Below are 14,717 nucleotides of genomic sequence, written 5' to 3'. Positions count from 1 at the left end.
GCCTCCCTGCAGATCAGTCCAGGCTGCAGACCTGTTGTTTATGAAGGCGAAAAGCAGAAACAGGCCATAGCACAGAGGTTTGAAAGGTTAACAATACAGGATGAGGCGAGGAACGTGCAGGGAAATAATGCAAAAAAGTATCCAGGATTAAGAATCTGCTTAAACTGTCATTGCATTTATTGACACAAGGTGTTTGCTGTAAGTCTCACATGTCATTTATTAGCTGACCGTATCCTGGTGTTCTCTCATGATCTGTCCTCTGAAGTTAAAAGCAGAGATAAATGAAGCAATTGCAGACTTTGATCACACAAATTCGCCCTGTTGACAGCGATCTGGGCTGATTCTGCAGCCCGGCTCGTTGTGCTTCATGTACACTGCAGCAGAGTCTGCAGGAAACACAAGACTGCGCCTTTAAGGGCAAGTGGGCGAGGCGGAGCCAGAGCGTCTGTGGTGCGGCGGAGCCTATAAGACATTGCTCACTACAATACTAGACTTATCTGAAAGTGTCACAGTATAGCCGGAGCGTCGCCAACTCGCTGGCGTCCTGTTCCTGATGCAATAGAAATCAGAAGATTACAGCCTGAAATCAGAGCCCAAGGAGCTATATTTGACCAGAGAGGACTTTTAGGGGGTCAAGGAGCGGAGGAGAGCTGCCAAGTTATTTAGGTGAGTCCACAAAGTGATTGGAAATGTTCTGCTTTGGCTTCTATATGTTTCGTCTGTGTGTTGTTTAGTGTGTTGGTGCCAGCACGACACACTGCAGTGATGCAACTTCAGATCCTATTAGTTTTTTTATGCTTTATATCTTCTTTTATTTTTCCCCCCACTCAGACATTTAAGAGAAGCAACTTTCCTTTCAGCCTACAGGATATAAAAACACAATAAACTATAGAGTTTGAACAAATTTATCAAGTCATGTGTATTTACCTGATGTAATAATAACCATAAAAAGGAATTAATCTCTTATAAAAGTTCTCTCCTATTGCATGCCCTCCACTTTAATTCTTTTACTTCAATATCAATTAGTATCTTTTCCGCTCAAACAAAAGGGGAAATGACAAACCATTGTGTATCATCATTACCTGGCCTTGCCAAATAGCTGACTTGTGTGTTGTGGTGTGAGTCACCTGCCTGCTAGAGGCCTTTTAACCATTATTATCTCAATCCGGTAAAGTGAGGGGGTGTGCGCGCTGTTTGCTTGCCGCACAGGTAGAGCGGGTATGGTTGCTCGGAAACCGCTGCAGGGGTGTCATGAGCGGGGTGTGAACTCCTTCTTTCAAGGCCTGACTGTGACTACTGCTAACCTGAATCAAACTGCCTTCTGATGATGTCTGACTTTACATCCCTGTCAACCCCAGCAGATCTGCTCCTTACCAGCACCCATGGGCCTCCCTCTCCTCTTTTTGTCATCCTCACCCCGAGCCCTGTCCACCTTTTCCTCCCAACAGATTTCACCATAAAAAGACCCACACTATCTGGTCCAAGTGATGAGAATTTTAATTGGCATAAAGAATCCCTCCTCGGGACGGTTAATGCTCTGCATGACTACATCATTTGTTTAATCCCGCTGCCTGTAAATGCTCCTATGGTTAACTGCCAGGATGAACTGTCTTTGCACCTGTTGCAAGAGGAAGCACAAGCCCCTGGGGGTTCATTATAGGGGATCATGTTGCTTCCCGTCTCCGCCGAACCGAATCGATGGCCCTGGGCGAAAGAGGGGGATTGCATGCCTTGTTGGGCAGTTTGGCTCAGGCTGATGCCCCGGGCTTCCTGTTGTTTTAGAGCTTTGTTTCTCACCAGCTGTCAGGGCAGTGCATAAATATGGCTCATAGGAGACCAGGAACGAGGGGGCCGTGTTCCTCTCAGTCATCACTCCTACATTATAAGGAGGACAGCATGTCTCCGGGTGTGCACACACTTCATTTGTGGTGTCCAGAAGAGATGACCAGCAGGCCTGTGGATGCACCTGTTGAAAAACAAAAAGATTTGCAGCAACGTTCAACTCAAACATAAGCCCACACTCAGCAGTAGTATAACTGCTTGAAGAATACACAAAGGCTGATCACTGAAGTAAGAATTTGTATCTTTCCAAGCTCATTTCTCCTGAGATTGTGACCTGTAGGGTGTAAACCCAGCGTGAGGAAAAAAAAATCCTGCTTCCAGTGACGGACACCAGAAATATCAATACGCCGGCCGGTTTCCTCCCCTCTGAATATTGTATACATTGTTTACTCAGCCCTGACACATACTTGACATGACACGAACATTCAGGTCATTTGACATGAGGAGTTCTTGCAACATCAGGTATATCTCTGGTAACAGGAGGAGCGCCGTACTTTCCTGTTCAAGACGAGCAGGATTGCAGCACTGGAGCGCAGCACATTCAAGTTTTAAAATAAACTAAACTTATTAAGAGGCACAGTCTGCAGGAAAAGAAATCTGAAAGTTGGTTGCTGAGTTCACACCCCTGATTACACTGTTGAGCTTAGGCTTATGTAGACTGAGGCAAAAGGTGAAATGTAGAGACCAGCACTGAGGATAGAAACTGAAAACGTGTTTTGAAAACTATTTTGTATTGAATTTCAATATTTGTATAAATTTAAGAAGTCTACATATTGCTGTACTAGCACTGCTTCCACATTATAAAACTCATCTTCCTCATGGGGTAAATCTTCTCGAACGTTCGGGGATAATGTTTGCATGGAGTTTCACAACACACACCAGAGTGTCTGCATCCCATGTAGGTCAGGTCACTTGCTCCACCAAAGCTGACTTGACCAGAAAGCAATTGAACCATTTCTTTGTTCCAGTCTACTCTATTGCTTTTAAACTTTCTGTGTAGAATAGTATGACCACAAAATTTCAAATGACATGTTCTCAGGGTGTGTTGCAATACAAGTGTCCTAAAGGCCTGTCAAACTCAGCTTTTGTCATTCCTCTGTCATAGGAAATTGTTGTAAAAAATGAATATCTATGTATATGACCTGTTAGGCAGCAAAAAATAGGATATTTCTATTACTTTTTTTATCTGATATCAAGATTTTCTTTCACTAAAGGATGTTGGCTCCGCTTTCAAAGAGTGCTTTTTTAGTATTCTGTTTTCCTGCACCTGCCTTTGCTTTCAGCCTTCTTTCGACCCATATTTATGGCTGTGTTTTGGCTGTGTTATAGGTACACCAGATGCAGGGGCAGCCAGCCGGGCGATCTGAGTGTTTCCTGGCTTTGATGCGACCCGAGTGTGCCTGGAGCATGTCCACAGTGGGCCTGACTGCCCAGGAGATCTCTTTTCCCATAGAAGACCCCTTCCTCAGGGGCAGCTACTGTCACAGCATGGCTGGATCCAAACCCTCCTGGAACTATCGCCATGAGCTGGCCAAGTGAGTGATCGGGTGCCAGGACTAGCAATCCATTAGGGGAAGGCTTTAGAAAAGATTTTTCAGATTTGCATGACATGTTGCAGTTATATGATTGAGGTCAGTGTCAGATTTCTTGTAAATTATATACGGCTATGTGGCTTATTTGAAGCTCTGCTAATCTAAATTCTGTTTTTCATCTTTAACAGCTTGTACTTCAGTATGGACACTGCACACACAGATCACAGCTATCAAGCCCAGCCTAAGGTGCCGCCACCAAGTTATGAGAGTAAGTGTGAGAATTTGCACAATTTGCAATACATGAAATACAACAATGCAGCATTGCATTTATTGTGTCTTTGAATTATTTGCGGCTTTTTTGTGTACAGAAGTTGTTGTATTTAATTGCGACTGGGATTTTAATCATTTAATGCCTTGACATTCATCTGATGTCATTTTTTCAATGTTCCTCTCTGACAGCACATAAACAGAGTCCCAGCTCACAGAAATTTCCTCCAAAGAAGTCTCGGCCTTCCCATCTCTCCCTGTCCTGCAGTGCTGAAGCATCCACTCCAAGTCCTGCTGATGATGACCAGGTGGTCCCTTCATTCCAGAGGCTTTCTTTCTACGGGTGCAGCAGCCCACCACAGACGCCTGGCAGATGTTCCAAGCCTCTGCCTCCCATCCCCCTACAAACAGACATCTCCCCTGAGCAGGCTATGGACAATGAGGTAGAATTTTTCACAAGTTCGGATGACAGCCGCTGCCTGGTGTCTGATCATTGTTCGAAATCGTCTCCTTTTCGGTATGGAGTCCCAAGCCGAAGGAGTTTCAGGGACTGCGGACAGATTAACTATGCTTATTACGATGGTCCTTTAGGACCACAAAGCCCACGGCAGCCACAGCCACACCATCAGGCACATCCTCCACAGGAAGTGCGGGAACAGTATGAGCCACAGCGACAGGAACCACCTGAGCCAGTGGTCTGTCAAAGACAGCAGGACAAGGCTCAGAGGAGGCTACGGCGCTCCCACTCTGGCCCAGCCGGATCTTTAAACAAGCCCTCGCTGCTGCGCCTCACGTGCCACAAACGGCCCACCAACAGTATGGATAAACCAGAAGTGCCACCTCCCATCCCTCCGCGTACAATCAAGACAGGAGACTGCCGCCGCTGGTCAGCAGAGGTCTCGTCTGGGGCTTACAGTGATGAGGACAAACCACCCAAGGTGCCCCCAAGGGACCCTTTATCCATTGGGAACTCCCGCACTCCCAGCCCCAAGAGCCTCCCGTCATACATTAATGGGGTGATGCCTCCAACACAAAGCTTCGCACCAGATCCTAAGTACGTAAGCGGTCGGGGTTTACAAAGACAGAACAGTGAGGGATCCCCCTGCATTGTTCCTGTTATGGAGAACGGCAAGAAGGCGAGCACCACACATTACTACCTTCTGCCTCAGCGGTCTGCTTTTGCAGAATCACCTTGTGACTGCCACACTAGAAGGAAAGTGGATTTAGTTTGAAAGTTTTAGTGGAAGTAGTAGAGGACTCTACTGTACATCAGCAAAAACCACTTGTCAGAATGATGAAACTGGACGCTAACAACCCTTAAACTGCTGCTTTTATGATGTTTTTTGTACCCCTTATGTATTCTGAACACACAGGGTATGTGTGCACTGTATACAGTTACTGGTAATGTTGGAATAGCTATCGCAACCGAGATACGAAACGAAAACTGTATCTGGCTAAAGATTGTGGGCAAAAATTCAACATTGTAGAGCTTATTTTTGATATGATTTTTATCTCATGACATTCAATGTTGTGCTGATTTTGCTGATGATGCGGTACAATCAGCAGGTACAGGCGGGCCTTGAACCTCACGTGCTCAGTGTTTTGTGTCTGCAACGGTGTGGATGTTTTGTGAGATGCACTGGGGCTTTTTGATGCTGCTTTTGTATCTCACAAGGGACAAAAGGTCAGTAATGTAACCATGTATCACTTAATATATGAAGTCTGAATATAAGCCCGATTAATTTTTAACAAAATGAAGGATATTAGCACACAAATCTCCATTCTGTTTGCTATTTTATCAACACTGATATGGTTTCCCTGCCTTGATGTTTTCTCACTCAGGCCGACTATATTGATGTAAATTTGTGTTTTTGCCACATGGCACATTGTCATGGTACATTTTGTACTAAGAAGTGGGTACATTACTGGTAGCTATGCATGTTTCCATTGGAATGTTTAGTGCAGCTTATATGGTGTAGTTGTCTGAGTGTCATTGTGCATGTGTGCATGTGAACAGCAGTTGGAAAAGTGTTCTGGTGATACAATCTACAGTCGCTTTCTACAATTAGTAGAAAATTGTCAAGCATACTTGTTACTGTGTGCTGCTCGTTTGCAGTGCCTGCTTTTGAGCACAGCTCTCTGAGAAGTGCACACATTTGATTTCCTTCTTTCAGTGTCCAAGTCTGTTTTGTTGCACAGAAATCGGTCTGTTGAGTGCAAGTGAATGTATGATATCCTTAGTGAAATTCCAGTTAAAGGAGCTTCTTTTTGGTCAAGCTGTGAGTCATTGCTTGAAACTAATTTGCCTCAACTACTACCTCACTTTGATATTAAGTCTATATTTTACAAACACCCGGTTCAAATTGCGTCCAAATGTAAAATCCGAAATTTTAATCCACAAAAAGATGAGGTAACCAGCTCTATATGTGACCTGACAAAATTAGTTTGAAATTTAGTTACACCTCAGTTCACAGTAACACAAAGTCAATTCTAACCGGATATCCTTAAAGAGAGATTTTAGATCACGCAGATCTTATATCAGAGATGTTCAGCTAACCTTGTTAATACAGACGCATTACAAAGACAGTGCAGGGTTTACCTACCTGACACAGACTTTCCTGTTCTGCACATGCATTCCTGCCTGACATGATTGCAGTGGGTGTGGTCTGAAAGACTTTGGCTGCTGGCAGCCCAGAAAAAATATGGATTTTATTGTTGTAGATTATTCACGAAGCGTCTGGATGATATAGAAAATGTAGCACATGTATTGAAGTAACCCTTGGTATCACACACGGTGTTCAGTTTGGGAAACATAACTGCTAAGGTCAATCGGTCATTGAAGTATACTTTTCCTCTCCCTCCTGCTCACAAACCTTGCCAATACAATGTTGCTTTTGACTTAAATGTTTGAAAAATGTTTACATCATACACTAATACTATTTAATCTTAAGGTATTCACATGTCTTATTAGAAATAATAAAACTGAATGAAGACTAGTTTATCAAGAAATAACTTCTCTGCTGTGGTGAAGACATGCACTGGGAGAGTTCAGTATGCTGTGTACAGTATTTAACAATTCCATTTGTTGTTATGAATAGTTGATAAGTATATAGTCTTTAAAAAGAAAGCAAAAAATAAAATGACTTATTTATGAGCTGACTTCATTCTGTTTCTTGAATCTGTCAAAAGTGAACTCTCTACTCAGCTGTTTGGCCTGTTTTATCACCCACACACCCTCATGCTGCGCTGTGCCTTATTGTGACTGGCCTCTTTCCAGAGAAAGAAGAGTGACAGGTGTAGAATATATTGCCTTCCTCTTCCTGGTTTTAACATGATTTCCTCCTGCGTGACTGTGTCGATGCATCCTGGCAGCCAGTTGTGCACCCACAGGTTTTAATGCATTGATAACAATGCTGCAAGTGTTTTGCTTTTGACTCGACTCCATGTGGTTAGGCTTGGAGCTGAAACCTCCAGGAACCACATGGAGCATTAGAGGTCAAATAATTACTAAATGAGCTGCAATCCAGCTGCAGTCAAAAAATGAATTCACTGAGACCTCTCAGCATTTAAGAGGACCCACCGCTGATTTATTTTTTGCAATATTCTTTCAGTGACACAGAAGCTAGCAGTTTGAACTCTCCACCTGAAAACCCTTTCACCTGATTCACTCTCAGGTGAGCTGCTAGGCGACAGCATGGGTGGTGACTATAGCAACTAAAGAAAGGCAGGCTGCTCATTTTAAATGGCTGCTGGAGGCAAGAAAAGAAAGAATTGTTGGTTGAATTAACAAGAGGCCCGGTTTGAGATTAGCTCCTGAATAAATAAAACACAAACACATTGTTGCGCTGCTGTGGCACTGAAGGCTATTGTTGCTCTAAGCCAGAACATGTGGCCCAAGCAGGCTCCACTTTCACAATTTTCATGACTTGAATTGTGAAACTTTTATCAGACTTGGCCATAAAGGCACAGGGATAATTATGAATCTGTGTGACATACAGTGCCTTTGTGTCCAAAGCTGTTTCTGTCCTCTTGGTTTCCCTCAAAAGCCAAAATTGCACATAAACCCTTTTACTTCCTGACTGAGCTATATTTTGTACTTGGATCTTCATTGTTCTTTTCCACTGGATGCTTTGGTCCTAAATTGAGTTTAGTTCAAGCATTGAATATGTGTCTTAAGTTCCAGTTTTAGTCATGAAATAGATTTATTTTTTTTGCCTCAGTTAATTGGTCTTTCCTGGCACTGCTGATGAGTTTTAAGTGACACAAACTTTTTGAAATCAAAAGAATTATTAGAGTAATTAAAATCAATGCCCTATTAATTACTACACAACCTGTGTTGTTTACCCTGCTGGTGCAAAGAGAACGTGTCTGTTGTCTGTTTCTTAGAGCTGCAATGTAATAAAATGCAGCGGTGCTGGGAATAATGTTTAAAACATAACGCTCTGATGTGTGAATATACATCTATCAGCAAGAACATTAAGACCCCCTACCTGATATTGTATGTGACCCATCAGAACATGAACTTTATAAGATTTCTGGTGTCCTGTGATGTCTAATAGATGTTGGCAGATGATCCTTTGGATCCTGGGGGTTGTGGGGCCTCCGAGGATGCAGCTGGATCAGATTAGGATCTGAGGAGTTCGGCCCAGTCAACACCTTTGGTTCTTTGTTGTGTTCTTTGAGTTGTTGCCAACCAAGGCCATGTGGGGCTGTGCTTGGTCTGCAACAAGGTTTAGGGTAGGCATGGGCAAACTACGGCCTCCGGGCCACAGAAGACCCTTTGGGATTTTCAATCCGACCCGCGAAATAATTTTGCCACTATTAGAATTGACGAAATTACAGTAAAGACCACATTCATTTGGGCTTCCCCTGCAGTACCCGACGTTTCTGTTGACCCCACTAGATGGCACCCTCCAGACACAAGTGACCTTTCATCCATCCATTCTCTACACCGCTTTATCCTCATTAGGGTCGCGAGGGGGTGCTGGAGCCTATCCCAGCTGACTCGGGCGAAGCCAGTCTGTCGCAGGGCTACATATACAGACAAACAATCACACTCACACCTACGGGCAATTTAGAGTCATCAGTTAACCTCAGCATATTTTTGGACTGTGGGAGGAAGCCGGAGTACCCGGAGAAAACCCACGCATGCACAGGGAGAACATGCAAACTCCATGCAGAAAGATCCCAAGCTCAGGCCGGGCCGGGACTCGAACCAGGGATCTTCTTGCTGCAAGGCGAAAGTGCTAACCACTTACTCTACTGTGCAGCCCACAAGTGACCTTTGTTGGTTCATTTTCTCTTCTACTTTTCAGCTGCATTGAGCTCTGCCATAACAATGAGTGGATCAAAGAAAACAAAAGTCGACAGTGAGTGTCGAATGTTTCAGAAGGAATGGACTACTAAATATTTTTTCGCTGAAGTCCGTTCAAAGGCTGTATGTCTTATTTTCAATGAAACCGTTGCGGTTTTTAAAGAATACAATATCAGTCGGCACTTTTCCAGGAAGCATGCTAACTACGCTAGCAACCAGTCAGCGCTGGAACGGACAGCTACGGTCAGAGGCTGGCAGCCAGTTTACAGCCTCAGAAAAGTACGTTTTTTTCTGCAACTACGATTCAAGAGTCAAGCGCAAAGGCAAGTTATTTGCTAGCATTCAAAATAGCAAAGGCTAGCAAGGCTTTCTCCGAAGGGGAGTTTTTGAAAGAGTGCATGGTAGAAACAGCAGGTCTCCTGTGTCCAGAGAACAAAAAATGTGAAAAAATTAGTTTATCAGCAGGACAGTTCCTTCGCTCAGGCTGACAGAGGCCCCTCGACATGTGATGAAATATAAGGAATCACTAGACGACCTACACGGAGAATTCTGCCGTCGGTTCTCTGATTTTGAAAAACATTGACAAGACGCTTCAGCTGGTATCACGTCCCTTGTCACAAGACTCAGAAACAGCACCTCAGGAGTTGCAGTTGGAACTGATCGATCTTCAAAGTGACTCGAGAAGTTCACCTCCCTTAAACTGAATGACTTTTACGCTTCACTAAGTGAAGCCAAGTTTCCAGACATTGAGATGGCACAGAGGATGCTGGTGTTGTTCGGATCTACCTATGTGTGTGAGCAGACGTTTAGCGTGATGAACATCACCAAAGCACACCACAGATCCCAGTTATCTGATGAACACCTCAGATCCATCCTGAGAATGGCCACAACCAAACTGACACCAGACTTTGATGCACTGGAAAAAAAGGGTGACCAAAGACACTGGTCCCACTGAAACGGAATGTGAGTATTATTTACTTTGTCAGTAATGTCTTTAACACGTAATTCATATTAGTTTGCACAATCTCCAACCATCTGATGCTGGTCTGGCCCGTCTGTCGAATTTCAAAAGTCAATGTGGCTCCTGAGCCAGAAAGTTTGCCCACCCCTGCACTAACTGATTTCAAATCTGTAACAGTCAAAATACCTTCCCCTGCTGACATGATGTTAGATCTCAGCATGTTTTGTTCTCAACAATTCAACAGCCGTGTATTTCTGGTTCTTCCTCATTTATGTGCTATTTATGAAAACAGATTTCCTATGGCACTGCCCATTTTTAGGTTTATGTGTTGGACATGGCCATCAGCTACCTAAAATGTATAGATATTCAACATGAAGAAGTTAATAGTAAAATAATTCTGGTTGTTGTAGCTGATTTAAATTTAAAAAAGAAGTGAAAATTGCTAATTAACTCATGTTTAGGTGTACCTTTTCTTGTCGTTTGCTGTGATGGATGCGAGTTGTAAATATTTAACTGAAGTTCCAGTGCTGTTGGTAAAATTTTACTCAGGTCAGAGTACTTGTATAGCAAATGCAGCAAATCAAGAGATGGTGGAGAAATCACTTAGTGTGCCTCTTGTCTTCAGGCACTAGGTGGAGACACAAACCTGTCTGATCAAAAAGTCTTGTGAACTTGTTATGGACCAGCAGCAGGTATGTACATCAGTATTTAACATGCTCAGTTATTTAGAAAAACATCTTGACAACAGCAGTATGCCAAAAACTCAGACTGGCAGGAACAATAATCTTATATTGTGACTGTAGGTGTGAAGCTGTAATTACCTGATGCTGACCTCACACAGTTCCAGCTCTACACCATCACACAGTCATATCTGATTTAACCACAGAGCTTTAAAAAAATGTTTTAGATCACTGTCATTAACTTCAGACATTACGAAAAAATGTCTAGATCTGTGTCTTTATCACTCTTTCCACACGTTCTGCAATAGTGAAACATTAAAATGAGTGCACCTATGCCATCTAGTGGCAGAAGACTGTCATGACTCAATAGGCAACAACTGCTACCTTTTTGTGTGAATAGTTGGTGTACAAAATCAACACAAATACACAGAACCTGCATATTTACATTAAAAACAACAACAACTGTCTGTTGAATTCCTGCATGGCTACTGTAGTGAAACTGGACAGGTGTTTGTAAATATGTCCATCCAGTGCTCTGCTGGAATTTCATGGTAACCTTTATATCTTTTGTCCTACGACTGCACAATGGAGATATTGAGCATGAGCTGTGGTTAGTTAGCACAGCCCATCGTGAAAACCATCGTGAAAACCAGCATGACATCTCAAAATCAATTTGGCCTGTAACCAAAAGTTGATAACAATGTTGGTCTTTGGATCTCGACACTTATCTTCTCTATCAGTTTCTATCTTTATTTATTCTTACTGAATGCTTCCTGCTGGCTCCTTGTGCATCTGACACCAGTCTCCCACAACATTTTTTAAAGGATTTAGTGCACTCTCAGTAAATGTAGATGTATAATGCTTTTAGGGAAAATGAGAAATTAGGTCTTGTTTATTTTTTCTACCTTGTGTTTCTCAAGTCGACAAGGAGTGTTGCTTACTGACCTTAAATAAAATTAAACAACATTTGTGTGAAGCAAATTTAAAACTCAAAAAATACTGATTTGTTTGAGATGTGAATTGGCGAACAACACTAGAGTCTGATTTGTCATGTAAATTTTAATTTGTGGTCACAGAAGGTTACATTACAATAGTTACTATAAAATCATAAATATCACAACAACAAATTATCTTTGTACAACATAATGTGCATTAGATCATTTGCAGCTCATAATGATCTGTAACTTTTTAGAGCAAGCATTTAAAACATTCTATTACAAACACTAGAAAAGCACTCAGAGAGTGCAGACTTCCACCAAGGATAGAGAGGAAAACAGGAAACCCATGCAGTAAAGGATCATGAGCTGGAATTGAACCTGTGTCTCTGACACAGTTCTGTTTATGAATCACCTTCTTAACCAGTTGAGCTATCTGGACACCTTGCTCCAATTTGTTGGACGACATACGAACCTATGATGTTTTTGTCCTATTTTGGACCACATACTAAAACAAACTAAAAAATTCAAAGTGATCCAGAATCCAGGATCCTTTCCGGATTGCCACCAAAAGTAAATCAGCTCTTCCTCTTACCATAGTCTACATCCCCTCAAAATTTCATGTGAATCTGCCCAGGCATTTGTGAGTTATCTTGCTAACAGACAGACAGACAGACAGACACACAAACGCCGGGTGTCACATAACCTCCTTGGCGGAGGTAAAAATTCTGTAGTCTGCAGCCTTCATCTGGAGCTGATGTTCGAATTTCCTGGACGATTTCTTGTGACCTGCAAATACACAAGAATGATTATATATTAAGGTCATATTCTGCAGAATGGGCTAGCAAAGCAAGACTGCACTATCGTCAACATTTGACTGTTTTTCAGCGTGCTCCAGTGTCATCTGCACACTGTAGTTACTTAAAATTTCATAGGTACTGTGTGTGACACCAGAACAGTAAAGAAACATACCTGAAGTCCAGTGTTAAAGTCTTGTGCCTGGGTTAAAAAAAAAAGAAAAGAAAAGTTGAAATACAATCCTCGTTGAGAAATCATGCACGGAATTTTAAAAATTAATCGTGAATATGTAAAGAGACCAGGACACACCTCTGTTTGAGAAGTCAAAGAAGTCATTATAATCATCAAAAGCAGACAATCTTCTGTTAGACTTGCTGAGTTTCCTAAAATAGGACAGATGAAATTTTCTTAACTTCATAACTGCAAGTGAAAAGTTTGAATTAAGTAATATTTTTCGTATTAATATGCAAGAATATGTATATTGGGCGTCATAACCCACCAGCTGCCTGTGCGTCTCTTTTTGACAAGGAAAAAAACAACGCTGATGATAGTCACGAGCAGTAGAGCTCCTGCCAGTGACCCAAACAGTGCTCCATAAAAACCTGGACCTCGGCGGAAAAGATCACACTGTGGACCATAATACTGTTCCAGGCTATTTTGGTAGCACCTGTGTTAAAGACAATAATATGTTAATAAATAATGAATATGAGAAAACATAATATTCAAAAATTCCTTGCCATTACAAAAAAAATTTGATAAATAGACATTTGGGCTTACGTGCACACTGGCCCTCTTAAAACGTCATTCTGACATTTTCCATGCTGATTGCAGTAATCAGGATTTGTTTGGCAAGGCCCAACACACTGCCATTGACCATTAATAACCTTGGCAGTGAAATTGGCAAATCCAGAGCAGTTAACAAAAGGCCTCATTTCTGTGATATCTGTTTGAAAAATTAAGAAAGCATCTTTTGAAATACCAAACAAATACAGAAATTTTGAAAACATAACAACTGAAAGAAATGCTGCTTCTGTACTGCATGCTTAGAATGGAGACAGAGCACTTACTTGCAATTGGAGGTGGCTGGAAGACGACTTCATTTAACTGCACACTTACATTAAAAGCCTGTGAAATCTTAGCGAGGTTACTTGTGTCATTCAAAATATCCGTCAATACTGCATCAAGCTGAGTGTTGAGAAACTGGATTTCAGTCTCATTGTTCGGATAACTGTACACTGCCAAGGTGTCTGCAACAATACTTCCATTCCTTTGACAAAAATAAAAAGTTGTTGCCAAAAAACAATAAAAACATTTATTAGTGACTTAAAAATTCAATAAATGTATCAACAATTGTATCAGTGATGAAAACCTACGATAATTTGATGACTTGTAGTCCTTGATACCCTTGAGGGAAAGCTTCTTTGCACATGCCATTGAGCTGAAACAGAGAACAGATGCCATAAAAGAACAGTTACAGCAGTAAATCTACATGTTCATGGCTGTTTACATTAAAAACAGCAGAGAAAAAAAACAGAACATATATGTGCATGATATCTGCAGTTATATTAGTAATTATCTTGTAATTTATTATGAAGAGAAAAATTGCGTGACAAAATACACTCTAAATTGACTAAAAAACAGCCATTAAATTATGCAATGACGAAAGAAAATTCTTTACCTCAGCTTCGAATGTCTTGATGAACTGCAAGGACTCAGGTGAGCTGAGATTATTAAAAGCATCCTGATAAATGAGGTCAAATTCCAAAGTAAAATTTGCTTCTCGAGTAGGGACGTTTTCAGTATCTGCAAGAAAAATGGTAAAACTTTTGATGGATGTCACAATAACATGATGCAGACAATGCAAAAACATTTTACATAAAACTCTTTAGAAAGAACAAAATCGAAATCAAGATAGTCTGAGAAAAAATTCTCACCGAGATTAGGAGATGTTTCATTGTCATGGATGGAGCAGTGCTCTCCAGAGTAAGGTTCTTGGCACTGACACTTACAATCATCTGTACAGATGCCGAAATAACACAGACAGTCTGGACACTGAATAGTTGTAGGTGGTGATGTCACAGCGGAAGTAGGACTTGAGGACATGGTAACAGTAGACATGGAATGACTGACTGTGGTGATGACTGACTGTGGTGCGCGAGTGCTGAAAGTGGTCGCTGATGTCAAAGCCTCTGAAGTTGATGTAGACGTCATCGATGCCTGAGTGCTGCTACTTGATTTGTCATTTGTTGTTTCTCCACTTGTGGATGCAGCAGTTGATGTGGTGATTGAAACCAATGTTGATGGAGAAGAAGATGTAACTTGGGTATTTGTGGATAAGGTGGTTGTTGTGGACTGCCCCCTGGTAGTGGATGAAGTTGCCTGAGTAGA

The 14,717-nt window shown here is 41.8% G+C and overlaps 2 protein-coding genes across 2 annotated transcripts; one reads left to right on the top strand and one right to left on the bottom strand.

Annotated features, from left to right (window-relative positions):
- The first annotated feature begins 474 nt into the window (after nt 1-474).
- Nucleotides 475-6,800, top strand: errfi1a (ERBB receptor feedback inhibitor 1a). The gene is made up of 4 exons (XM_022214050.2): nt 475-666; nt 3,172-3,377; nt 3,563-3,642; nt 3,834-6,800. Exons 2-4 carry the CDS (start codon nt 3,181-3,183, stop codon nt 4,871-4,873), a joined length of 1,317 nt encoding a protein of 438 aa, XP_022069742.1. The 5' UTR covers nt 475-666; nt 3,172-3,180; the 3' UTR covers nt 4,874-6,800.
- Nucleotides 6,801-10,515: 3,715 nt separating this feature from the next.
- LOC110965119 (mucin-3B) lies at nt 10,516-14,432 on the bottom strand. The gene is made up of 9 exons (XM_051948671.1): nt 14,409-14,432; nt 14,264-14,333; nt 14,008-14,132; nt 13,703-13,767; nt 13,397-13,596; nt 13,107-13,272; nt 12,829-12,996; nt 12,639-12,712; nt 10,516-10,544 (listed from the first exon to the last, which is right to left on the bottom strand). Exons 1-9 carry the CDS (start codon nt 14,430-14,432, stop codon nt 10,516-10,518), a joined length of 921 nt encoding a protein of 306 aa, XP_051804631.1.
- Between the last annotated feature and the right edge of the window lie 285 nt (nt 14,433-14,717).

This window comes from Acanthochromis polyacanthus, chromosome 5, assembly GCF_021347895.1.
Source record: "Acanthochromis polyacanthus isolate Apoly-LR-REF ecotype Palm Island chromosome 5, KAUST_Apoly_ChrSc, whole genome shotgun sequence".
NCBI classification, from domain to species: domain Eukaryota; kingdom Metazoa; phylum Chordata; class Actinopteri; family Pomacentridae; genus Acanthochromis; species Acanthochromis polyacanthus.
Note: the sequence above shows the minus strand (reverse complement) of the source record. Positions and strands in the feature narration are given on the sequence as shown.